This window comes from Callorhinus ursinus, unplaced genomic scaffold, assembly GCF_003265705.2.
Source record: "Callorhinus ursinus isolate GAN/ISIS: 27379988/994484 unplaced genomic scaffold, GSC_fseal_2.0 scaffold6, whole genome shotgun sequence".
Lineage (NCBI taxonomy): Eukaryota > Metazoa > Chordata > Mammalia > Carnivora > Otariidae > Callorhinus > Callorhinus ursinus.
The window spans coordinates 79,155,611-79,181,920 of NW_027397068.1; the positions used below are offsets into that span (position 1 = coordinate 79,155,611).

A 26,310-nucleotide genomic window follows, 5' to 3' on the forward strand; every position below is an offset into this window, starting at 1 on the left:
AAAATGAGTAATTTCTTTTACAGTTGATGGTTTCTGTTAACTTCCCTCTGAATAACTGGAAATAAACCAGGTGACTTAATCGTCCTTCTGGTCGAGGAAGGGGAAGGGCTGCTCTCTGGACTCCCGGGGCGCAATGAAAAAGCATGCGTGCCAGGTTGCTGTTCTTGCAAGTACCAGCTGTAGAAAGCCAGTTAGAGCCTATTTGAGTTTCGTTTTGTCTTTAAACCAAGCAGGCACAGGTAAGTTAATACCCTACAAGAACAGAAGGAGAGAGAGAGAGAAGCAGCAGGGAAATAAGGGTCTGGAGGGATAATTGAATGGGGACAATGGTGTCACAATGGGAAGCTGGAGCCTGCGAGTAGCTAGAGTGCCTTCGTTCCGTGCTTTGGAGCAGTTCCATGCCAGATAACCCCACGATATAGGATGAACGTGCCCAGGAGTCTCCAGACTGTCTCCAGGTGGATCTGCCCATTTCTGTCGTAGACTGTTACGTTGAAACTTTGCTGTCCCCTGGACTCATGATCAGTGTGGAGATGGGGTACAGAGGGTAAATGCGCCCTTTCGTGCACCCTGAAGGCCCCTCCTGACTCTGACCTTTGCGCTTTTGTCTGTTCCGCCTGCAGAGGCGACAGGAAGAAGGGTATTACAGCCGCCTGGAAGCCGAGAGGCGCAGACAGCACGCGGAGGCCGAGCGCAGATTGCTGGAGCCGGAGGAGCCGGGTCTGTGCAGACCCCCGCTTCCACGGGGCTACGAGCTCCCGTCCCCGTCCCCTCCGGCCGCCGCTCCTCCTCCCCCGCCTCAGCGGACCGCCTCCTCCCTCCAGGCCCAGACCCTGTCCCCAGACTCTGTGTACACCGCCAGGCTCGTCTCGTACCACGAGGAGGAGGAGGAGGACCGCAGTCTGGCAGGTCAGGACAAGCGCTCTGGCACGAGGACGTCCCACGGGCACCTTCTTCTTCCCGCCGCCCTTAAGCCACAGCAGCCCCCCTGCCCGCCACGCCCGGCCTCCGATGGCGTCTTTCTCTCCAACTCATTCCAGCCACCCTCGGCCTGTGCCAACAGTACTGCTCCCAAAGCAGGCCAGCCCCCGCCCCCTCCAAAAAAACCAGGCTTCTACCAGCCCAGCCACTCGAAAGGGAGAGGTAAAATGTGGGATTGCAAATCAAGCCCTCTTTATCTTCCTGATTGGAATCGGGACTCTGCCCCCCGCTGCTCTGTGGGCCCCTCAATCAGCACTCGCTTTGGAATTTGATTTCACCCGATCACTTGTCTCAGTGTGGTGATCTCCCTCTACCTCCAGTTGTCCTGTCTGTGCTAAGAGTCGTTTTGACAACTACACCAGCTCCCCAGTTGCTTTCTACCTGTAGGGCTCTGTCCCTCGGACCGCCAGCAGCGGCTGGCCCTCCGGGACCCCCCCAGTCGCTTGAAGTACTGTTGGTCTTGGCCTCCATTCTCTGCCTCTTCAAATAACTGTTAGATTTGGTTGAACACATACTTTTTTCACACATCTTGGTGTCTGAAGATGAGAGGAAGATGTTCTTCCCAGGAGTGTCAGGGTCACATGCTAAGTTCTGTTCTCCAACATGAGTAGAACTTTCTGTTCTGGCTTACGCGCCACGTGGCAGTGGTTTACCAGATGACCCCTACTTTCCGTGGTAGTTTGGGTGGAGTAGTTGGCGCTACACTGAGTTGATGGTTCTGCTGTAATGTGAGCTGCCTCATGCCAGGGACATAGAACCCAGTCGTTGTGAAATGACTCCTTTTCCCTCTTGCTGGTTTCGTTCCTTCCTGTTAACGGACGTTCCCCGCACGTCACAGTCCCAGTACCCAGACCCTGACAGGCACACAGTTGCCTTGAGTTAATACGAACTCTGACGTGACGGTGGTCCTGCCCACAGGCGCGTCCGCCGTAACCAGTGTCCGAGACGGCACTGGAAGGGATGTTTAAAATATTCAAATTCCAAGTTCCTCTTACAATCTTAAAATTAGAATGCTGGCAATAAAGACTGTCAGATTTAGTGGTCTTCGTGGGCACAAGGGTCTTCTAAAATGCTCCTGGTTCAATGCCCGGGACTCAGAATTCTAAAAGAAGTTGAATGATTAAAAACATGCGTGACCTTGGCTCTTCCAGAACAAATGAGTTCTGCCAGGTTCTCTTCCCATTGGCGTCAGAGCTTTGATCCCTCCCCGAAGGCTCAGCATATAATATTGAGACTGAGTCACTCAGAAGTCAAAATTAAATATTTTTATAAAATGTCTGTTGGTATCTAGAAAGACTTCTCTGGGACAATAGTTTTTGAAGTGAGATGCCCTCAGTCTCCTTGCATCACGTTACAAGCTGAAAACTTGAGGTGTTGTGTGTCATGACACAGATGAGGTTTGCTAACGTGATGTTGGACTGTTTTCATTTCTGACCACTTTGGCTTTCACTCATACCACTAACCCTTATTTTATTTCACACCGAAAAGACCACATAGGAGCAGGTTATATCCTGCGTCTGATGGCTCGTGCCTCTTTGAAGACTTCCTTCGTAAAGTACAAAGCTGTCTGCACCAAATGCAGAGCATTTCTGACCTTCTCACCGCCATCCCACTAACATGGCCGCGCCCCTGGGTTCAGCTCATGTTTCTTCTGTTGTGAGCACTCCGCATGCTTCTGTGGGTGGACTGGTTTCTTCCACTGGGTGCCTGAGGAGGAGGAAAGGGGTACGGATTAGAATAAACAGTGTCTCATTCTAGCATAGCAAGGTATTTTTTAAAAAAAGAATGGTTCTTTAACTGGAGCTCTTTGAAAATTACTTGAAATGTGCAGTATTGATTCATATAGTCCACTGAAAGTATTTAATATCTGATTAACTTTGAAAACTTTGAAGAATTGATTTTTACCAGTGGAAGAAGCAAGTATCATTCTTACAACAAAACTCAAAAGATACAACATGACATTTTCTACAACAGCGAAAATTTAGAATTAAAATGGAAAAAAAATTCCACCCTGCCGATAATTGCTGTGGAGGCCTGCTCTGGGTTGCTCTACATTAGAGATGTGGGTCTGTTTCATCTTTTGAGTCTTTGTGGAGGATGACTTCCCACGTGGCGATCACAGGGACCCTGGCAAAGGACCGGGAATGATGCAGTGCCCCGAGGAGCCCCAGCCAGCCCTGCGCTCCGTCTCAGCCGACCAGCTAGGTCTGCACAGCATGTTCCTGCATCCAGAGAAGAAGCTAGAAATCATTTTTATGCTGCTGTCTAAAAAGGAAAATTCTACTGTCGAGATACTGTGGTGATTTTGTGGCCTGTCTAATCCAATACCCGTGCTGTCAGTGTTTGCTGAGTATTTTGAGCATTTATTGCTCCAGCTTGTATCATTGTAAGCACAACGCTCTTCAAGCGTGAAGTTTTTTTTCTTGCTGATGTTAAAATTAAGAGAATATATGAGTGCTGACATAATGCACTATGATTTTAATAATATATCATTAGTGGTAATACTATATTTGGATGCATTTTAAAATTTTGATCTGCATCATCTCTTCTGATCTTTAACACTGGCTTGAGAGGGTGGTGCTGTTCCCAGGCTGGCTGCCGTCAGTCACCCCAGGCGCTGGGCCAGGCTCAGGCCGAGCCGGGGACCCAGGCTGGGCACCCCACAGGCTCATGCACTCCTCCTCTACACTGCTTTGGGTCTGGTTTTGAGTGAGTTTGTATTTACAGCATTTATATCAAACGCTAGGGCTTTTTCTGTAACTCATTTGTTTAAAAAGTTTTGTTTTAGTAATTATAGCCATTTATGTAGCAAAAAAATTCAGGAGCTGTCCTGAGAAGAGAAACTTGAGGCATGTGATCACAGCTTACTGTTTGGGTTGCATTTGCTCTCAGTCGTTTTGTAAGGAAACCCTTCGCCTCATGAGTGTCTGACAGTCTGCTCATTTAAATTAGTCTTCTGTGGATTTTTCTTGTGAATTCATGGTAATTACGCATATTAATATTTATTATTTATTTATTTAATATTTAATAATAAATCAAACTGATTTGAACCTTTTGACTGTCGCTCCTTAAGGACATGGCTGGCGTGGCTGGCTCGGAGCACCGTGCACCTGCACGGCCTGGTGATTGGGTTACTCAGGCCACTGAGAGACGCGAGCTTCAGACCCACAGGCTCCTGTCAGATTTTCAGTACTCCTCCGTGGGCACTGCATCTTGATCATGAGTGAAGTTTTGGAAATTGTGCAGGCACTTTAACTTTTTTTTTTTCTTTTATGGAAAAGGACCAAACTCTTACATGGGATCGGCTGGGACAGCTGTTGGTGCCCATGATGCTTATCGGGATCCGAGAGAGAGACTGTCTAAAAGGTATTTATGGCTGTGCTAATTCTGTAGGAGGCTGGAGTGGAATTTTAGAGATTCATTATCATCTCAGACGTTTCTCATTGCACAAGTGTGTGAGCCTAGAGGTTCTTTTATTTTGCGTTGTGTTTCAGACAGTGATGTAGGTTTCAGGCTTAGTGGTCAGAACTCCAGAAGGAGCTGGGCATGCTGCTGTCTGCATCCGCCGACGAGGGTGGAAGATTCTAGAGCAGTGTCCAGACATCCTGCTAGACTCTGCCTAAGGCCAACCCTGACGATGCACAAACAGTAAGCAGGCCTCGTGTCTGCACCGAGCACCCTTACCTAGGCTATAGTCCAGACAGTTCTTAGAACACTGGCGTTGAGCTCATCGAGAAAATCTTTAGTATCTTACGCTAACTTGTTAAGGTAGGTATACTGATAGATGCCTCTCAGGTACATGTGGACTCATTAAAATTACATGTTTTTAAGCTGTCTCTCTTTAGCTAGCTCACCTATTAAGAATCCCCGGCCTGCTAATATTGGCGTTTTGAGAGTTGGACGTGGCTGGAGAAAGTTAACAGTTTAGTCAGGAGAACGTCCTGCCCTTTTTTCTGCCTAGTGACAACCCCAGTGATCGTATTCATGGGAAGGATTATGGCAGATTTAACAAGGAATGAGTCTCCCTCATGGAAAAGTGTACTTAATTGCCCATTATGTCAAGTTACCTCACTTTGAATGGAATTAGTGTTGACAGGTTAGTTCCAATGTTGACCAGTGATGTCTTGCATTTCCTCTGCTGCAGCCATGATGCAGATGTACCTGGGAGTTCAGGAGCTCCTGAAAACTTGACATTCAAAGAGCGTCAGCGTCTGTTTTCACAAGGTCAAGATGTGTCCAACAAAGTAAAAGCCTCTCGTAAATTAACAGAACTGGAAAATGAGCTGAACACAAAATGAGATGAGGCCGAGGTGCCCGTGCGCCCCAGGAGCCTGTCGGCGAGGCTCTGGAGGACGGGCTTGGGGCAGGGGCCGCGCACCGTGTGTCCAGATCCCAGAAGCACTGTTGCTGAGACAGCTGGGATCCAGAGATGGCCCCGTGCCAGGACGCTCTTGTCATTCACCAGGAGATGATCATTTATACAATGTAAACACTGTCTAATTTCTTAATCTGACTCACACGAAGATAAGTTTTTTGTTTCTTTTTTTAGCGTCTGAGTGGCAGAGGGGAGAATACAGGGCAGGAGAGCACAGTGGGGACGTGTCTTTGCCCTCGCCCGGCGCGGCGCAGAGGCTGTGTGTGTTCTGGGTCGCTGACGGCACTGTGGCGACCAGGCAGGGAACCACCTGACCTGCCCAGACCTTGTTTGTGCCATTGGGTAGCAGCTGCAGACCGCGTCCCCCGAGGGCGAGGTGTCCCCTTCCAGGAGAGAGAACACCTGAGCATACCCCACGCGGGGGCTCAGTGCAGAGCCCGCCCCCGGCCCTGCTCATTCGTCTCCCCCCCCCCCCCGGGGGGGTTTCCAAGGCAGCTCAGACCCACGCGGCCCAGAAGGGAGGTGGTGCCTGTCAGGACCCTGCCCCCTCTCTTTCCATCCAGGGACAGCCCTCCTGCTATATTCTAAATAGGTGATTTAAAAAAAAATTCTCCCAAGAAGAAAATTTTGAGGATTTAAGCTTAGGATATTTTATTTTTATAAATGCCAGATTATTGTTAGACTAATAAATCATTGGTGATTTTGAAGATGGCAGTTCAGTTTAGGGAGTTCACTAAGTATCTCGACTATTCAAGAGAATCTATAAGAGAGGATCTGTTTAGCTGGGCCATGCTGATGTGGAGAGACATGGAAGTATGAGAGGGATGGGAGGTTAGCAGTGATGCTTGACACGGCTGGGGCTCAGGGATTCTACCTTCGAGGAAGGACCGGTTCTATCCACGTGTTGTCTGGGAAGGAAGGCTCGGTGACTTACGATGTCACACAGCCTCGGACGGTAGTTCAAGCGATTTTCTTACATTGAATAGAGTTACTTAATTTTCATTTTTGAGTCATTGGGCATCGCTGTTGTTTCTTCAGCTGTGACCGTGTGGCTGATGCTGGGGAGACGGATCTCATGTCGATTTCTACTGTGTGCCGTGGAAGTGCTAACTTACGTTGTGATTATGAGCAAACTTTCTACTTGACAAAACCCTGCTGTGGGGTCTCGATGATTCTTCTGTACCAGATTGTTCTCTTACAAATATATGTGTTAGAAAAATACACACACTTTCAAATAGAAAAGGGAGAGGCTTTTTAGCCTGAGAAATCACTTTAATGAGAGCTGTATGATAAATCATTGAAATGCGCGTGTAAATATTTTTACGTCTATCAGGGTTCTTATTTGGAAGTGTGCTCTCACCATTCCCCTTGTTTAAGAGAGTCACATGGTTCTAAGTGTTTATGAAGGATGTGGGTGTTTGCTCTGGAGGTTCCAGGAAAAGCAGGCCCCTCCCAGATAGCTCGAGAACACTGGCCGCCTTACAGGGACTAAATGCACACTTTCTTCCATGAAAAGATGCAGATGAATTACTTTTCTGTTAATATATAGAAAAATAGCAACTACACGTAAGTACATGCAAATACATGTAAATACTGACATCCAGGGATATTTGTGTGTGTGGTCATCAGGCCTGTGGGCAGGTGGGCTGGGCCACCCTTGGGTGATCGGGTCAAATGTGAACACGTGCTTTTCATAACTGCGTCACTGGGGACACCACAACTGCTGTACTTTCCCATTTCTACTGTACTTCATTTGCAATCTATTTTTAATAAACTTTGTATGTATTTAAGTGTGTTTGCCATTATTGCAGTTGTGCAGGCAGAATCACATCTGTGATCGGCACCTTTGTCTCCCGTCCCCTTCTGCCTGTGAGGTCATTCACGAAAGGTCCCCCGAGGGTCCTGTCTGTGTCAGGTGCTCTTTCTGGTTTGTACTGGTCGTGCAGGCTGTTTGACGGAGGCCGCGGGCCACTCTTGCCGTGGTCCTCCACGCTCATCTCCTCACCCCTGCTCCACGACCTGCTGGGCATGTCAGTAGACCCTGTGGTCACACAGACTCACACGGTCCCTTCATTGCCTCTTGGATTCTTAAGCACACCCCGTACTTAGTAAGTTGTGTGGATCAGATGTCCTGGCGATGCCTCAGCAGCGAGGACCCGCCTGAGGTGGCTCATGGGAGGCGGTAGGGTCCTGAAAGCACACAGGTGGCGCGAGAAGGGAGCGTTCTGGCTGCACCTGGGGGGGGACCTGCCTCTCCCGGGTTCTGCCTCCCGTGTTCCCTGTGCCTAGTCCACCTTCCTTCGTGGCCCCAGAGCAGGCGTGCTGGGTGAAGGAGCTGCCCCAGAATTCCGAGAAGGGCTTTCCTGAAGGAGGGAATGTCTTAGGGCTGCAGAAGCTCAGGGAGGCCTTTGGGTAGGACCAGCTGCTTATTTTACTGGAATGAGGATATTTGCTGGTAGTGTATTTTTAATGGCCAAAAAGGTGCTTTAAAGTTTGGGAGAACAGAAACTTAGAGACTGACTCAGGTTGTCTCAAGGACCGCAGTTCTGTTGCTCCTGATGGAAGTAAGAAGTCTAACCTACCGAGGCTTTCTCTCGTGGACATAACAGCAGGCCCTGCAGGGTTTTCTAGCGTGTGCCATGGGAAAACGATTTGCGCCGCTCTGTTGCATGGGGAGCTGGTTTGGGTTTTGGGGGGAGGGGCAGAGGGACAGTCTAAGCTCCACCCCCAGCTCGGGGCCCCGTCTGGAGACTGTGACCCCAGCAGAAATCAAGAGGTGGCCACTTAGCCAACGGAGCCACGCCAGTGCCCTGCATGGGAAGCCGAGTCATACCTTCAGGGTCTCCATGCTGTGTCGCCTACAGCAGGGAGTCTCCCAGGAAAGGAGATGCCAAGTGACCGGTTTCAGTGCAGTTTGTTCAAAGTCACGGCGCCCCAAAAGATGCACATGCAACTCCAAACATAAAAGTCCATTTCTCTCCCACTTTGTTTCACAAACACAACTCATTAGTGCCTGCTCTGTGTCAAGTCACTGGGGACGCGGGTTCCAAGTGTCCCACAGCCGATGCGGGAAGGCAGGGGTGCACAGTTACATGAGCACAGTTCGTCTCTCGGTTTGTGCACAGCAGCTGCACCGGGTACTCTGGGCTGCCCAGGAGGACCCCATCTAACCCCTGCTGGCAGGCCCCCTGCGGAAATGGCTTCCCTCCTGAGGCGGGGGGCTGTTGCAGGCGGAGGAGACCCCGGGGCAGAGAGGCCGCTGCCCGCAGACGTCAGGAGACCTCCACACGGGTCGCGGGAGCCGAGGGCACCGGGGAGGAGGGCCTCAGGCTTCGGAGGAACATTCACGGCCTTCATGCAGCTGCCTGCAGGGGGCTTGGTCCGGAGGCCGGGCTTGGGGGCATCGTGGGACCGCGGCTCAGCACGTAGGTCAGCCGTTAACCAACCCCCGCTTCATCCCCTGGAGCCGCTTTCCACATTCTCCTGGTAAAGGCGATGGTCCAGCGCCCCTAATCACTTAGGACATTCTGTTCTTGAGCAGCGCGTTGGAAGAGAAAAGGCAAACGGAAAGTAAACTTCAGCATATTCTACTCAGCCCAGATGTCCGAAAACTATCCTGACAGTATGCGGTCAGCACAAACCCTGCGCACGAGGTAGTCCGCATTCTTTTTCGTAGGAAGCCTTTGAAACCCGGCGTGTCGTTTCCTTGCGGCCGGTAGCTGGGATCAGCCTCAGGGAGGGCTAGGCTCCGCCTGCAGCTGCGACCCACCGTGGTGAAGGCGCCCGTTCGGGGGGAGGCCAGTGGATGTGGCACCAGCAGATGCCTTGAGACGTGCCTCGGGCAGGTGCAGTGGTGGGAGGGACATGGCGGGCCGGCGGCTGGCAGCACCCTGCCACCCAGCCAGTGCAGCCGGCCTGTCCCCCGTGCCCAGGCCCCCCCGGGGAGGGGGGTTCTGTTCTAGGAGTGGTCGCGCTGTATCCGTGTGCACAGCACACACACATACACACACACACACACACACGCGCGCGTCACACATGGTGCATCGTGTGTGCATCACAGGTGTGCTGGAGCTCCCAGGGCAGGGCCAGCAGGTGCACCCCCTCCCCGCCCATGGCCTTGCCAGCCCCCGGCAGTGCAGAAGGAGGCCTCACGTCTCCCGGCTGCCCAGCGAACCCCAACTCTGTGCCTGTCTTTGTTATTTCTGTTGCAGGCAGCTTCGGAGGACTGCGCTGTGGGGGAGGATGCGGCTTATTCCCGGCGACGCGGCGCCTTGCCCTGCCTGTTCCTTCGGATCCGTTCAGTGAGGCAGCAGATACTGAATTAAGTTCCTGTGTGTGGACCCCACAGATCAACGTTCTATGGTAAAGGAAGCCATGGTCACTTGGCAGATGTAAAAAGGGAAAGACGGAAGTTAAGTTCTTCGTACCACCCAAAGAGGCTTGTCATTTATATGGGATTTGGAACACCCACAGTATTTCGGAAACGGTCTTCAAATGCAGCCACTCCCCTCCCCACGCCTCCCTCCTCCCTGGCAGTCCCCTGACCCCGTCGCCGTGGAAACCACAGGGCACAAACTGCCCACCCACTCGGATTCTGTGGCTGAGAGCTGGGCCTGGCGATGCCTGCTCAGGGTGGCCGCTGGGGCCGCTTCTTGGAGCAGCGGGCCAGGCAGCTGCAGCGCCAGGTGCAGGTGAGCAGGGGCAGCTGAGTGCAGCTGCAGCCACACCTGCAGCCCCACTGGCCGGGTTGACCGCCCCCTCCCGCCTCTGAGCCTTGGGGGCATGGCCAGCGTGGGAGGGTTGGGGTGATGGCACTGGAAGACCGCGTTGGGGGTAGAGGCCCCATCATCTTCTACCTTCTGCTCTGTAGGGTCCTCGTCTGTAGTGCCCCTTGGACCTCACCCCACCCCACCCACACCTGAGACCTCATGCCCCTCACCTGAGGCACCTGTGTCATCCGCCCAGGGCCCTCCCGTTTCTTATTGGGCGTTTACTATTTACTGTGCTAAATTTGGGAATACAGTGGTTAAGCAACAGCCCTGCTCTCTTGGAATATAGCCTTGAATAAAGGAATAAATAGTCACAATAAATGTAAGCCATGAAAGTGGCCTCAAGATAATGCTAGAGAGGGGAGATACATGGTCTTATTCGGGTCCATAGTGCAACCCTGGTTGAGTCCCAGTCGAGGACTTCCCCTGGGGGCAGAGGTGGAGCTGAGTTCTGCTGAGATGGGAGGCTGCCATCTGGCAGCGGGGTTGAGGGTTGAGGACAGAACAGCCTTGTCGTGGTGTGTGTGGCGTGTGCGGGCGGGGCTGGCCCTGGGAGACTGGCAGGGCGCAGGAGAGAGCAGATGGTGGAGGCTGAGAGGCGGGAGGAAGGCGGCCCACGCAGGGTCAAGCAGGACTGAGGATGTTGTTCTTTGTCTTGAGGGCCAGGAGAGGCTACTGAAGAGATCTTAGGAGGGGGACGGTACTTAGATCCACATTTTGAAAATGTCACTCATAGCAAGTCCTCCTCGAAGGAAAGGCGTGAAGATGTCGGTGGAGTTAGAAGGTGCAGGGCAGGACTGGCCGGACAGCAAGAGCAAGACCTCTGTGCGCCTGCTCCGAGCAAAACAGGCACACGTGGGAAAAGGGCGCAGAGCCCCTAGAAGTGGCCCTGATGGCGTACATCACGTGAAGAAACGTTTATTCAAGAAATCTGCTAAAAATCTCTGTAAGAACAGTGCAAGTCTGTGGCTCCTTCCCTCCCACCAGCCGAAGGTCCTTGACAGAAGGAGCTCACCTTGACAGAAGGTCCACTCTGGGCGTGCGTGTCCAAGATGGGGCTTCCCCCTCAGCTTCCGACTTAGGGTCTCACCGTATCTCACCAGCACGCAGCTGAAGACGCTAAGTTACCAGTGGGTGGGGGGAGGCTTGGGGGTTCATGTGGCTCCCCACTCACATGACAGAGGCCTCACCCCAGGACAGAGGCCAGGAATACTGGGATCCCAGTTGCTCTTTCTGCCCTTGATCAGCACAAAAGTTTCACAGTGAGAGAGCCAGCCGAAAGACCGGAGGCCACAGCCCTGCCCAGTGCCCAGATCGGTGATTTAGCCCAGGGGGAGAGGCAGCCCATAAGAAGAGAGCTCTGAAGCTCTTCCCAAAGGAACTTTCTCCAAAACACACTGTGGGGAAGTTCAGAAACGAACTGTTCTTAATTAAGAGCAGTTATTAGTGTGCTTGGGCACCATAACAAAGTAGCACAAATATGTTCTCAGTTCTGGAGACTGGAGATCTGGGACCAAGGTGTAGGCAAGGGGTGGTTTCTCCTAAGGCCTCAGCCCTTGGCTTCCTCCTGTGGTGTGTGGCTGCCTTCTGTGGTGCACTCCCGTGGTCTTTCCTCTGTGTGTGGGTATCCCTGGAGTACCCTCTGTACCCTAATCTTCTCTTCTTATGAGGACACCAGTCAGGTTGGATTAGAGCCCCTCTTAATGGCCTCATTTTAACTTAATCACCCCTTTAAAGGCCTTGTCTCCAAATACAATCATATTCTGAGGTCCTGGACTTGGGACTTCAACAAGTGAATTGTGTGTGGGGGGCGGGGGGCGGTCAGGCACGGGATACAGCCCATAATTAGCAACCTAGTTCACTCAAGGCTGAGAAGAACCTGGGGTTAGGACAAATATCAAAGACTGGCTTCCAAAAGTAGCCCTGCCCCAGTTTAACTGGACCAGACAGTAGAGAAATTTATGCCTCGGGCCATTATTGAAAACAGTAAGGCAATCAATAATTAGTGGGGTGGTTGTGATACCAAGGGAGACAGAGTAACAGAGAGATTAGGGAGAGGCAGTTAGCAAGAGCTGTGCCTAAACTGCAGTCTCCCAGTGCCTGTGTGCATGCCCACGGCTGTGTCTTCCTCTCAGGGGGTGGCAGACTTCCCTGGAAGAGCCGAGCTAAATCACTCAAAAAAGCACACAAGTAGCAACAAAAAACAAACAACAACAACAAAAAAACTGCGGGTGGAGGAAAGGCATCACTATCTAAAGTTTCTACAATATATTTCCTAAAATGTCCAGTTCATTTCGATAGATCCAGAAAATTGCATTGGACAAAACTTAACTCCACTTCATGATGAAAACACTTAACCAACTAGGAGCGATGGTGACTCCTCAAGCTGATAAAGGGATGCCCATGAAACCCCCAGCTGGCGCGCGTGAGGTGAAAGGAGCACCATGAACAGCTCCACTCTCATCCCGTCGTTCACCGTCTTCCTGGATGGCTCGTCTGTGCGGTTAGGCAAGTTGACAGGAGGAGGGAAGAAGACTATTTCTATTTGCAGATGGCATGATCTCATATATGGAAAATCCTAAGAAATCCACCAAAAAACCCTATTAGCCCTAGTAAGTGATTTCAGCAAGGTTGAAGGATACAAGATCCAGGTGCAAAAATCTGTATTTCTGCTTCACAGGAATGAAAAAAAAATGAAATTAAAAACAATTCCACTTACAGTATCATCAAAGATAATAAAATGCTCTGGAAGAAATTTAACTAAGGATTGCATGACTTGCATATTCAAAACGATGGTCAGCGTTAGCCATCATGGCAATGCAGATCAAATCGCAGTGACACACCACTCCCTACCCACTCGGACAGCCGTGCTCAGAGAGACAGATGGGGAGTTTTGGCAAGGGTGTGGACAGCTTGGAATTGTCGCGCACTGCAGGTGGGAGAGTGAGTGAGTTCCTCAGATGCTAACCAGGGTACCGCACAGGGTTCCCATCCTAGGAATACACCCAGGCAAAAGGGAAACGTGTGTCCCACGAAAACTCGTTCAGGAATGTCATAGCTGCACTACTCAGAATAGCCAAAAACTGGAAACAGCCCAAATGTCCTTCAGTTGATGGATGGGTAAATATATGTGGCACAGCTCTACTGTCGAATTTGATCAGGCAATGAGAGGAAATAAAATTCTGGTAGGGCGCCACGACTCGGTTGAGCCTTGAGAATGAAGTGCCCAGTGAAGGAAGCCGCTCACAAGGGGCTACATATCCTGTGCCTCCGTTGATCCAAAATGTCCAATGGCAAATCTATAGAGACAGAGAATAGATCAGTGGTTTCCTCGGGCTGGGTGGGGGTCGTCAGGGGTGGGGTTTCCTTTTGGGGAGATGAAAATATTCCCAGACTACTTTGGGCGATGGCAGCACCACCGTGAGTAAAGCAAAGCCGCCGACCTGCGCACGGGGGCCTGCAAGTGACTTACAGCTCCATAACGCTGCAGGCAGGGGCGGCATCTTGCTGGATGCCCAAAGTGGACCTCAGAAATATTCGAGGTTGGTTGGTTTTTTTTTTAAGAGGTAAAATGAACTGAACATGGTAACAGAAAGTCCAGATGACAGCCAGGTTTCTGGTTTTATAACCAGTCACAAAGAGATTGTCCTGAAATGATGACAGTTCTCTGAGAGCTGCACATCAGCGGCCTTGGAGAGGGACTCCCTGCAGAAAGGCCCCTGGGCCACCTTCCCAGAAACCTGTGCTTTCCTGTCCACCGAGGCCTCCAGTGGCTGGCTTGCTCAGCGTTTACTGTAAATAGCTCATATTTAAACTCCTCTGCTTAAAACCCTGCAGATAACACTCCCTTCTTCCCTGTCGTCCCTCCTCCCAGATCCCAACCTCCTCCCGAGTCTCACCTTCTCTTTGCGCCTCAAGTCAGCAAACTCATTCCTGCCTCAGGGCCTTTGCATGGGTTTGTCCCTTTCCTCCGGTTTCCTTGCTGGCCTGCCAGCCCTCCTCACCGTCGGGCAGCCGCCCTGCCTCTGAACCCACATCACTGACGTAACTTTGGCGTCCCTTCCCCAGCTCACTTACCCCATGCACTGGCTCCTCCACGTCTCCCCATGAGGATGGGAACCCTGCACCTAATCATTTGCGGCTGTGTCCACAGCACCCAGACAAGAGCCTGGCGCATGACAGATTTCTAACAGTTTTTGAATATGAGTTAATGCAAGGAAAGAAATGCTAATTTTGGTGCATTCCAGATTTTAACTCGCATATAGGTCATCTGGACCTCTCGCTAAAATGCAGACTCTGGTAGATTTGGGGTGGGACTTTTTCAGCAGCCTGATTGGGGTATAATTTATGTGCCATAATGCAGGATTCTGCATTTCCGGCAAGCCCCCAGAGGCTGCTGCTGGGGACCACCCTTGGAGTAAGGGTCATAGACACGGGGTACGGGGGTGCCCACCCGTGTCAGAAGCCGCCCCCACTCCAGTTGACTCCCCCTGCAGTTCGTCACTGACACAGGTGCTGGCTTCCTTCTGAGGTTGGAATGCTTACTGATGAATATCAATTATGGTGATAATTTCCCTTTTTTGTCCTTGGTTGTAGGCCAAAGAAGAGCGGATAGTGGAACTGGAAACGGAAAATGCTGTTCTTCACCTGAGACTGGCCCAGGTAGCGCCCCCATGCGTCTGGCAGATGGAGCTGGACCAAGTCCTGCCCGGGTTCAGGGCTGCAGTCCGTCCCGGGCCTTCCCTTTCTCCCGTCCACTGAAGTGGCCTCCTGTACTGCTCGGGCTTCGATCCCCGTGCTCACGAGTATCTAGTGAGTCAGGAATTAGTGAGGTGCCTGCGCTTCATTGAGTTCGAACTTACGAACACAACTTCTCCCCAGTTTAAGCATACAAGTGGACGTTCAGTCCACTCGTGGTTGCCTGGCCATCATGACACGCCCTGCACCTGCCCCTCAAAGACCCTCATGCCACTCGGGTTCATCCCCTTCCCTCCCCCACTTCCAGACCAACTCTGGCATCCTGGCATCGACACTCGCGTGATTCAGCCCAGATCAGCTGTCCACCTTGAAGGAAGGGTGCGTGGAGGAGAGCGCCAGGTGGAAGCCTGTCCCTTCTGGTCTCTCACGGCCAGCTGTTGCAGCCCCCAGAAGACTCGGGTGGGCCCTGTGTGCCACAGCAGTCCCTGTAGGAGGAGAAGGCCATGTGAAGATGGCACAGGGGCCACCCGCAGAGGCACAGACACAACCACGGCCAGGTCACCTGGTGGCCACGGGAGCCAGAGAGGTGGGCAGATCCTGCCCCAAAGCTGGGTTCTGACGCTGGCCTCCAGAACCGCGAGCAGATGCCCTTGTGTTGTCCCAAGACTCCCAGGTGGTGGTCATTTGTTTGGAAAGCTAAGCACATCTGAGTTCCTCATCTTTAAATTGTGACCCCCGCAGACTTCTCCTGAGGGCCTCATGGCAGAACCCAGTCTTCAAGCTCTTGTCGCTCCTCTAACAACCCTGTCAAGTTTCACTGAACCAAACTTAGTCGCACTGAATTGTAGATTAAGTTAGGGCTGTTCGTACTGCTTCCTAAATTCAGTATTAATTTATTGGTTCGTTTTGCCGGCGCTTCTGGCCAGAACCCTGGCCAGAAGCACATCTCCCCTGCGTTGCCCCAGAACCTTCCCACAGCGCTTCCGAGGGGCACGGACGGGCCGGCGGCGGGTGTGGCAGGTGTCTGGGTCAGCCGCAGGAACCCCGGAGCCGACGGCCAGCCGGCGCGCCGTGGTCCTGCCCCAACCTGCTGCAGGGCTAGAGGCACAGAGCCAGTGGGATCGCGGAGCTCACCACCCTCCGTCCGTGAGCTCTGCCGCAAAGCTCTAGTGGTGTTTCCGAACATCCTCAAGATGAATTTAAAAACATTTTCTTTCACATTTAAGATCATTAGGCATAGCTGTCAGTTATACAAGCCTGTAACATTTTTGGCATTTGTATGCTAAGTCCCTCTAAGTCATTTTTGATGATTATGAAGCAGAACATCTTCATTCTGGGGCCCAAGCCTCCCGCCCACCCGTGTGCCTGGGATGGAGCCGGGTGGCCTGCAGGGCTCTGCCAAGAGCTGCCGTCCGCCGGCCTCTGTCCTCTCTGTGCAGAGTGGCTGGTCACAGCTCCGCCGCGGGTCCTCCAACCTGCGGACACTGTCCCTGTTCCGGTATCTCTCCCAGAGCGCGTCCAAGCGCCTCCCCAGAACCGTGTGCTCATGCTTATGCAGCTTTGCTGCCCACTCTCCCTGGATGCCCGCGGCTCTCTGCCCGTTTCTCCCAAACCAGCCCGGCCCCGGAAGCCAGGCAGCCCCACGTCCCGTGTGCTGGACTCGGTCACTCTGCTTCATTTCCCTCTGAATTCCTGTTGGACCTACAGTCAGTCCCAGAGACTTCAGAATACAGGTCTGGATATTTATATGTACATTATTTTTTTTTCCCAGAGAGAATCTGAGCCTTCTGAGTTGAGGACCTTCATTTTGCTTCAGTTTTGTCTTTAGCCTCCCAAGGGGTGGAGGTAGTGAACCGCATGATGTCCCCGAGCTCTAGTCCGTCTACAAGTCCGTGCCCACGCGGCTCCCGGCACGCGCTGCGCCGCATGTTCTCTGTCGTCTTTATCATCCCGCGGATGAGCGGGTTCTCCTGAGCTTCCCTGTTGTGTAGATTCTCCTACGTGTGAAGGTTTCCCATCAGGAAGTACTAGATTCCCCATCCTCACCAGCGGACGCTTCCCACCTGCCGCCTCTGTGTCCCGTTCACTGTAGCTCGGGCGTCCATCCTGGTCCTGGCTCAGAAAGAATTTGCTTGATGTGGCTTCATGAACATTACAGTCAAAAGCTTTGACTGAAAGAAAACACCCAGCCTCACGGTTTGGAGTCTAGGGAAGACGCTGGTTTCGACAACAACGTGAGCCGGCGTGAAGCCTTGGCGCCGGGGGTGGAGGAGTGCGAGCTCAGCTGCGTTGGGACAGCGCGGACCCCTGGCCATTCAGGCAGGCCCGGCCCACGAGGCACGAACACGCCTCCTCTCTCCTGTCTGGCATTTAGCGGACCGCTCTGGTCCTGCAGCACCAATGAAAGAAGGGAATGGAATGCTGCTCAAAGTTCACAGAACTCTCGATCCCCTCCACTGCTCCCTCGTCGGATAGTTTTGACGGAATTCATTTACCATCATGGTACTTTCCTACTTTCAAGGTATTGAGTGGAATTCAGTCCGAAGCTCCTGAGCAAATGAGCCTAATTACATGAAATTGCTAGCTGGTTTATTTTATTTCCTGTCACCAGAGGCGCGACCCAGGCCTGCATGACTGTCAGCCAGGAGCAGGGCCTTGAACCTCCGGGTCGTGTTCCTTCGAGCTCACCTCTGTGAGATAAGGACTGTCCCACAGTCGTGGGTGCGGCGGCAGTGGGGTGGGCCACAGTGTGCGGAGCCATGGGTCTATGGGGCAGGCTTCCTGCCCGGCACGGAGGGGGGCCAGCCCTGCCCAGCTGACGGCAGCCTCGCCTCTGTTCCCTGCTGTAGAGGAAGCGTAGTGAGGAACAAACACCCAGAAACTCACGTGTGGCAGCCAGGCGGGGCCCCCTGGCCCCCGATGCTCAGGCAGTGCCAGTGCTCAGGGTGCTTCACCCCACGCCCTGGCCTGGCCTCCGCAGCCGCTCCTGTCCCAGGCTTGCCCGTCTCCGTGGCCGGCATCCCTGCCACTCTCCATGCTGTCCTCAGTCAGGCGCAGACACTCGGGGGAGCCCCGCACCCGTCAGGCCTCCTCCTCACTGCAGGTTCCTGCGTCGGTGGCCAGTGTGTCCCACGCTGACCCCACCATGCGGAGAGGCCTGCGTCCTCCGCCTCTGTGCTCCTCCCGAAGAGAAGCCGGTTCCTGCTCATGAAGTGAGCACATGCGCCCTGCGGCTTCGGAGCTGTGCACCTTCATGTTAGGATATGCGGTCAGTTCATGGTAAATCGGTCTTACTGAGCAGCCGTGGCAATGATGCCACGCACGGCTGTTATTCAGCCGCGTGTTTTCACCGAATGGGAAGGCACAGCTGCGTGTGGAGGGGGAGACCATTTGCCGTTATTTACGAGCTTCAACGACACAGCATGAAAGCATCGACACGCAAACACCGTGGAGAACAAACCAAAACAAAACAAAAACCCAAACACATCACCTTTTCCTTGGGACCTGAGTTATGGCTCCTCTGCAGCCGGCCACGCAGGCCAGGGACCTGGGAGCTGCAGTGGCCCCTGTCTCCCACTGTGTCATCTCCCAGATGTGCCAAAGTTGTCCCTGAATGTGTCCTGACTCAGCCCCCTTCGCTCCATCCTTCTCCCCCAAAAGCTCCCAGAGCCATCATCCTAAACAAGTATCTGTCCTGAAAATCTCGGCTGGCTTGGCTTTGCCCTGAAGAAAACACCCAGGCAGTGACCCTATTATTGACGAGGCCCACGGCCTCCCCGTCACCCCCTGTACCCTTCACTGTTCTCCCCATTGTTGCATCGGCCAGACAACCTGGGCCCTTAAGCACCTGCCACATGTAGATGCCTTCAGCCTCGGCCACCATGCACCCCCCGTCCATATGGCCCTACCTGCAACCCCGTCCCCATGCCCCCCCACGCCCCCATCCCTGGGCCGCCCCACCCCTGCGCCCCCAACTCCATGCCGCCGCGCTCCCCTGGCCGCGCGGGCCCTGCATGCAGGTGGGGCTCAGCGGACAATGAGTGAATAGTCTCCCCTCAGAGAAAGCGCACCTGCTCCGAGGTATTGAGACTTTGGTCTTTTATTCTCTTCTCCACAACAGTACCAAGGAATGACTGGAAAGGGGGACAGCACGGCCACCCGGCTCTGCTCCCAGTGCCGAGAGCGGGACCCGCCGCAGAGAAGCACAGCCCCGGCCACACCCCAGCTCCGCTGCCAAGTTCAGGTAGGAGCAGCTCTATTTACACGGCAGACGCTCGTGTCCGTAACTCACAGCGCTGGTTTCCTGGTGAGACTGTGGACCTTATGCCCGTGAGGACGGACCTACGCTTAAGGGGTTACAAGGAGCCTGATGTAAGGAAGCAAAGCTCCTCGGTTAGCAGTAGTGGATCTTCCAGCACAGTTGACCCATGTGGCCTTCTTTTTTTTTTTTTTTTTTAATTATTTATTTTTCAGAGAGAGAGACAGCTCCAGCAGGGGAGGGGCAGAGGGAGAAGCAGAATCCCCGCGGAGCAGGGAGCCCGACGACGTGGGGCTCGATCCCAGGACCCTGGGATCATGACCGAGCTGAAGGCAGACGCCCAACCGACTGAGCCCCCCAGGCCCCCTGCCCACATGGCCTTCTTTATTAGACAGGAGAAGCATTCCTGCGCTTGTGATGTGTCTCGCTGGCGCACACGTCAGGAGCTCTGCCTCCTTTGCGGCACCTGCTGAACAGGAGGCCTGGGGTCCTGAGCCCACACGGGAGGGAGAAGCTCTGTGTGGCCGTGGACAGGCTGTGTGACACAGCTCTGCTCCCACTACACTGGGGGGCAGGGTAGTCCTCTTCTTTATTCCAGTGTCAAATGGTAGAAAACGGCTTTATGCAGGTCACGTTAACCAGGATGCATGCCACCGCGGTCACAGGGGAGCAGGTCCTGGTGACCTGCTGGGCCATCTGGAAAGAAAAGTCGGAAGCAGCGTGGCTGTGGCTCTAGCACACCTGGCAGTGCTCCAGGGCCACATGGTGCTGGGGTATTTTTATACGATCGTGTGATTAGGAGCATTGTTCACCTTTTGTTACAAACAATGTGACCGGGGCAGAAATTAGAGCGAAAAAAAAAAAGATCATTATGACAACAGCAAAAACGCCATCTGTAAACATGATTAGTCTGCCCTGAGAGGCTTGTTTTTCCTCCCCACGACCTGTGGGAGTGTGTGTAGAATCGATTTACGGAGGATTAATCCTTTGTCCTCGTACAGCTCAGTGGAAGGGGTCCATCTCTGACGGAAGTGTGGAACTTTATCTGCATCCCATGTACGAAAGATACTGTAATTCAATTCCGTATGGACATTTTATCAGAATGTTTCCGAAACATATGGAAACGGTCTCCGTTTTACAGAAAAGAAAGACTTGAGAATCCAAGGACATGTATCTCAGATCAGCTGGGGTTTCATGATTCGCTTGCTAGATGTCAGACCACAGGACGTCAGCTCCTTCCTTCTGGGCCCCTTGTCTACTGGTGCCAAACAGTGTCCCAGAAGGGAAGAGCCCCTGACGTGGGGGATACCGCCTATCGGCTCCATTGTCCCGAGTTCTCTAAACGCTCTCGCAGGTGCACCTGGACATGGGTCACATGCGCACAGGGGCCATCATGGCTCTGGCTGTGTGCTCAGGACGGTGTGGCCCCGAGGCCGGTCGGGACAAGAGACCAGAGCCCTGTTCCTGCGTGCGGAGGGTGGCGACTGGGGCCCTGTCGGCCTCACGAGGAAGTCCGCAGCGGACAGAAAGCTGTCCTTTCTCTAACGTTTACGAACTTAAGCTCTAAGTGGCTTTAGTTCATGGGAGATTCGTGCGTGGTTGTGTCATCCATGTGGCTGTGTTCTTATTTTGTAGACGCTTATGTGACTACTCCATATGGTGCGATGTGATCAATAACATCATCTCAGTTGTGTGTTCTTGTGGTCCAGAACCTGAAGCAAGACATGAAGGCGCTGCGAGCCTCTTCTCTGGAGGTTTTCAGAACTTGCCGGGAGCACCTGCAGGATGGTCTTTCCGCAGCGGTGGAGGCCGTCCAGAGGGCACAGCTCTGCCACGAGGCTCTGCTGGGTAAGCTGAGGCCCTAGCCCAGAGGCAGCCCAGCCCGTTGTGCAGACACAGAGGACTGCCAGGGACTGGAGTTGGCATCTGCTGTGGCTTTGTGCCCCCGCCTGGGTGCAGACACGAGCAAATCCCAAGACACGAGCTGGCCGTCGTGGGGCCACAGTCCCGGTGGCTGCACCCCTCAGGGAGGTCCCTGTCCTCTGGGGACGGTGAGAGGCTCTCTCTGATGCCGGCCCTGCGCTGGGGCTGTGTCCCTGCTGAGCCTCCCGTGTCATGTCCCTGAAGTGTGGTGTGATGGTCCCTTCTGTCCATTCAGCCCTTTCTCAGGCTCGGTCACTACTGGGTGGAGACGGGGGTGTTCTCATCACCTACCAGACTTACAGCCCGGGGAGCAAGGTGCCTTGGCCGCAGGGCTGTAAGTCCTCACCCCAGAAGCACCGTAGGAATGAAGGCATGCTCCTTGGGTGGGTTCCGCTCAGGGACCCTCCTGCAGGGTCTCCGGCCATGTGACAGGTGCGCATGTGCATGTGCGCCTGCGGTCCTCCGTGCCACGTGCTCCAGGAAAGGGGACAGCATGGCTATCTAATGGGCAATAGTGTGCCTCTGACAAAGAGGCGTGCTTTACAGAGAGCTGGGAGAAGAGGGGGAAGAGCCGTGAATTTCCCTCAGGACGCGAAAGTCTCCTGCAGGTAGGGCAGGTCACGGGGAGTGGTATGAAGATCCTCTCCTGAAAACCTCACTCACGCCTGGGGTAAAATTGTCCCCGCAGCCTGGCAGTCGAAGGCGGGTCACCTGGAGCGGTCCTTGCAGGAAGTAAGCGCGCGGTATGAGCTGGAGAAGCAGAAGAGGAAGATGCTTCACAATTGTTTGGTGGTGAGCTCCATTCACGGTTCCAGTTCCGAGAAGGGTGGTGGGAAAGGTGACCTCTATGAAAGGTAGGGGTGGGGGTCTGGGTGGACAGCCGAGGGAGGTGTGGCCAACAGGGAGGCGTGGTCAGCGGAGGCGTGGCCCTAAGGGAGCTGTGGCCCCGCGGGCACAGAGGCCTTGGGGCTGAGCCGCAGCAGGGTGGGGTGGGACGGGATCAGCCCCTGAGGCCTGTAGGTGGGGAGTGAGACACCTGGCCGAGCGTGAGGGTGGGGGCCGGGCAGGGGAACGCGTGTGCTCAGGGGTCTGCGGAGGGCACACCCGGAATGCGTGAGCCGGGATCCTCAGAGCTCAGCCTCCCTGGCCAGCCCGGCTCCAGCTTTCTTCCGCCGTCAGCAGGACACCAAGGATGGCTCACCTTCTTCTCTTAAGCAGTGTGAGGCCTGAGGCCCAGGAGGTGTGAAGACTCAGGTTTCCATTCCTGCACACGATGAGGCCCGAGTTGATGGTTTGTTGGATGAACTTTGCTCCTGAGAGAATTGCTGGTGTGCTGGAGCCCGCGCCGGCTCACAGTCCCACTGAGCCTGTGCTGTGGGAACTCCCCGGGCTCCGGCTCCCCCAAAGGTTAGGAGTGGCTCTCCTTGTCCACTCGGCTGTCTCCCCATGTGGTTCGGGTTCTGTGCGCTTCCTGCAGACCAGGCACTCTGTAAGCGCCTCCGTGCATGTTCCTACCTGGTCTCGACAGCAGCATCGCCCTGGGTTCGAAGGGGCCAGGTGGGCCCTCGGGCCGGAACCAGGTCCAGGGGGGGACTAGGCTTGGTGCTCTGGCTGCCGTGTTCTGTGCCCTGGAAGACACATGGACGGCTCCTAAATCAGCGGGTGTGCGTCACCTACTTCATGTTCAGGAAGTAGAAGCAGCTGTGCTTCACGACTTGTTGAATCAACCAGCTGTGAGTCCATGGTACAATTCAGAACGGATCGCCAGAGAACGGTTTCTGAACACTTAGAGGGAAAACGAGTTGCTCTTGGAACCAGCAGGAGTGTTTGAGAATGATAGTGTCCTTGTCCTTTCCAGGTATCACATCAAGAAAAGAGGAGAGGTGTAGAGTATCTGGTCTTCAGCCAGGCATTTGCAAAAGTATGACATGAAGTATTAATGAGCAGACCATCAGCATAAGAGCTGTGAGCCACCCTTCACAGGCCAGCTCCCCCCACCCCAGGTGTTGGGCGTCTGTTGGAGGCGGCGCAGTGAGGGAGGGGCAGGCCCGCCCAGCCAGGGACCTGGGCCCAGATGACAGCCAGGAGAGGAGCTGTGTAGGGACGTCCTCTGGGCTCTGTCCAGACTCTCTGGATCCTAATTCTTACTGACATGATGGAGACAGAAAAGCATATTATTGTATTTGAGGATATGAATTTGAAAGGGATTTATAGCAAACACATTGAATGGCAAAGAGTATCCCAAAATATTTCCACAGGCTAGAGCACTAGGCTCCAGCAGAGCAAATAGGCTATGGAATGCCAAGTATGCAGGTGCCGGCTGCTGAGGAAATGGGCCAAGAGCAGGTGCCTGGGAGAGGTGCGCAAGGACAGGTGACCACATGCAACAGCATCGGCTTGTGAGCTAAGATCAGTTTTTAAATCGAAAAACGTGTTGGAACTCACAGCACCATCATCGTCGTCATGGTTGTTAGCAGGAGTCCCTCTCCCTGCCACAGGAGCTCGGACTGCAGCAGGCTCAGTCTGGGGACCTGGTCCCTCACCCCAGGCTCCTCGGACCACACCGGGCTGTGCCGATGGATGCCCTGGTGCGCGTGGAGTGGAGGTGGCCGTCCCTTTCTGTGGGTGACGCTTCTTCTCTCACGGATGCAGCCACCTCTTAGGTCACCTGACACTGCCCTTCACCTGCCGTCTCCCAGTTTCTCTGGCCTGGCCCTCCCCCTCCTTCCGCGTGGTCTTTGCTGTCTTGTGATACGGTGTGGCTTGGTTCCCAAGGCCACATATTCTCCCACGGAATGGATTCTGGCAGAGCCGCAGCCATGCCAATTCCCGTGCTTCCCCACGGATGCGTCGTCTCTCATCTGGGGGGCTGGGGAGGAGCGGCTGGCTCCCTTCAGGTGGATGCAGAATTCCTGGTTTTAGATGATCCCAAGCACGGAATAGGTCGTTCGTGTCCGGGGCTGCCAAGTAAGCTAGTGGTTGCTCGGCTGCAGGGACAGAAGAATATCAGAACGTCAGAAGCCGCTGGAGATGAGTTCTCATTCTGGTTGCGGCACTTCGGAAGCGAAAAGGACAGACTCTGCTGCTTTAGCCATTTGGGGAATGCGGAGGCAGCCACGCGCCCCGGGGGCTGGTGGGAGTGAGTGGGGAAGGGTGGTTTCCGGACGACACGGCGCCAGAGTTTGTGTTTCTGACGTGCTGTCCTGTGGAGGAGGCACAGAGGTCTTCGTTATGGTCCCAAGGTTGTGCAAGGACCGGAGGGCAAACGAGGCCGGCACGGTGCCAGGGAGAGCGGTGGGTGCGGAGCCAGCGTCCCCCGGGCGCTGGCGGACCCCGCGTGGATCGCGGCGTCTGAGCACGGACGTGCCCGATGACGTGCTCCCGCCAAGCGGACCCATCTCCGACTGCAGCGCCCTTCCTCCGGCGGGCACGTGAGGAGCTGTTACCGGACCGTCCAGTGTGTCCTTCCCCCCCTTTGTTTTGGTCTCCGCGATATCACAGCCTGCCCCGATTCAGACGAACGCTTTGCAGGGTCTGGAAAAGTAGCAGAAGTACCAGGTTTCAAAAACTTCCCCTCAAATGCCTCACAAATTGGATATGCAGGTGGCCTTTGAGAGGTGTTTTCTTGATACTTCTCACCACACGATGATCATTTGCCAAGTGAACACATTTACATGGGGATTTTGAAAAGCTGTAAAGGAGCACCGACCGGCAGTGTTCCTTCATGGGGACTCGTTCGGAAGCCGGGGTGTGGGTGGGCAATCCAAGGCTCACGTCCTGGGAAACGGTACGGGGCGCATTCTCCGAGGAAACAGTGCCTCCACTCATGGGTGCAAACTCTCTGGTTGTAGGAGCTGAACGGGAACATCAGAGTTCACTGTCGGATCCGTCCTCTGTTGCCGTTCGACAAGGAGTTTGATGATCCAGCCTCACAGGACAGGTAATTTGCTTTTGCACTGGGGTGTGCGTGCATGCGTGTGTCTGTTTTAAGGAAAAAGAAAGGGCGGCCATTTCCTGGGCCTCCTGTGTTCCTACCCCTGGCCCCAAAGCAGGATTTCTCATGCTCTGGGTGAGGGTTGTTTTCTGGAAGGAGCTGAGTGGTGGAATGTGGCTTGAACGTGGCCAGAATTTCTGAGCGAGCTCCGTGTGTGTCATAGGGGTTCTGCTGCCCGATGGGGTCAGGCTTCTTTCAGCGACTGGCAGGGCCAAGCTCTGGCTGGTCCTTTCTCTGTATGTTAGTCCATCATAGGGGAGGGGCGTCCTTCTTTGTTTACTCTGGAGACCCCTCAGGGGTGCGAGAAGGTCACTAGTGTTGACACGGCTGGTATTTGTGACTTAGAGTTTTGATGGTATTACTGAATAACACAGAATTATCAGAAATGGTTTTAGTTGGCTGTTTACTTGAAAACCATACTCAATAGGACTTTCCCTTCTTCCCCGAATGAAACAAAGCCGCATGGAAAGTTCCGCCCCATTGCTTGTGGAATAGATTCCACATTCCGGTCCCTCCGACCCACGCAATGCCGCACGCTAGCCCCTGCTTCCCTTAGGTCAGTCTCCTCGGTTGCTCTGCGGCCGGCAGGCACGCACCTCTGCCCTGCAAGTTGGCTCCAGGTTCCCGTGGAGACTGTGCCGTAAGGTTTCTTGTCCGTCAGTCGCCCCCGAGACTCGGGGTAGAGATGCTGTATCACTGCCACGGTGCACAGGGAGTATGGAATAAAGCAGGGGCGTGAGAGAAAACATTTCCAGAGAACGTGAAAAGGAAGGAGGAGAGGGGAAACTGAGGAACGGGGAGAAAATCAAAGACGTTGCTACAAGAGGTGTGAGGCGCAGAGACCGAGCCAGAGGCAAGGAGGGGACCAGTGGGGAGGACCAGTGGGGAGGACCAGAAAGGGAAACAAAAGGAAACAAAAGGAGGGCTCCGCAGAAATAGGAGTGTCGAAGAGTTTTGGGGCGCCTGGGGGGCTTCAGTCAGTTAAGCGGCCAACTCCTGATTTCGGCTCAGGTCACGATCTCAGGGTCCTGGGATCGAGCCCCACATTGGGCTCCCTGCTCAGCACAAAGTCTACTTGAGATTCTTTCTCCCTCCGCCTCTGCCCCTTCCCCTCACCCTGCATGCTGGCTCGCTCTCTCTTGCAAAGGAAGGAAGGAAGGAGGAAGGAAGGAAGGAAGGAGGGAAGGAGGGAAGGAAGGAAGGAGGGAAGGAAGGAAGGAAGGAAGGAGGGAAGGAGGGAAGGAAGGAAGGAAGGAGGGAAGGAAGGAAGGAAGGAGGGAAGGAGGGAAGGAAGGAAGGAGGGAGGGAAGGA

At 54.0% G+C, this 26,310-nt stretch overlaps 2 protein-coding genes across 13 annotated transcripts in view; both read left to right on the forward strand.

The window, feature by feature from the left end:
* Window positions 1-7,146, forward strand: part of AFDN (afadin, adherens junction formation factor) — a 134,158-nt gene extending 127,012 nt beyond the window's left edge. For 6 of the 11 annotated variants that reach the window (XM_025866554.2, XM_073894236.1, XM_073894233.1 and 3 more), the window contains 3 exons: window positions 624-909; window positions 4,263-4,347; window positions 5,126-7,146. In XM_025866554.2, the coding sequence (XP_025722339.2) occupies window positions 624-909; window positions 4,263-4,347; window positions 5,126-5,279 (525 nt within the window). In that variant the 3' untranslated portion in view covers window positions 5,280-7,146. Of the gene's footprint in view, window positions 1-623; window positions 1,134-4,258; window positions 4,348-5,125 lie in introns of all 11 variants that reach the window. The other 5 variants (XM_073894232.1, XM_073894228.1, XM_073894229.1 and 2 more) reach the window with 1 other exon arrangement.
* A 2,788-nt stretch (window positions 7,147-9,934) lies between these two features.
* Window positions 9,935-26,310, forward strand: part of KIF25 (kinesin family member 25) — a 50,454-nt gene continuing 34,078 nt past the window's right edge. The window contains exons 1-6 of one of the 2 annotated variants that reach the window (XM_073893519.1): window positions 9,935-10,047; window positions 14,722-14,787; window positions 18,944-19,066; window positions 20,770-20,929; window positions 21,693-21,796; window positions 24,856-24,944. In XM_073893519.1, the coding sequence (XP_073749620.1) occupies window positions 9,976-10,047; window positions 14,722-14,787; window positions 18,944-19,066; window positions 20,770-20,929; window positions 21,693-21,796; window positions 24,856-24,944 (614 nt within the window). In that variant the 5' untranslated portion in view covers window positions 9,935-9,975. The remainder of the gene's footprint in view (window positions 10,048-14,721; window positions 14,788-18,943; window positions 19,067-20,769; window positions 20,930-21,692; window positions 21,797-24,855; window positions 24,945-26,310) is intronic. The other variant, XM_073893520.1, reaches the window with a different exon arrangement.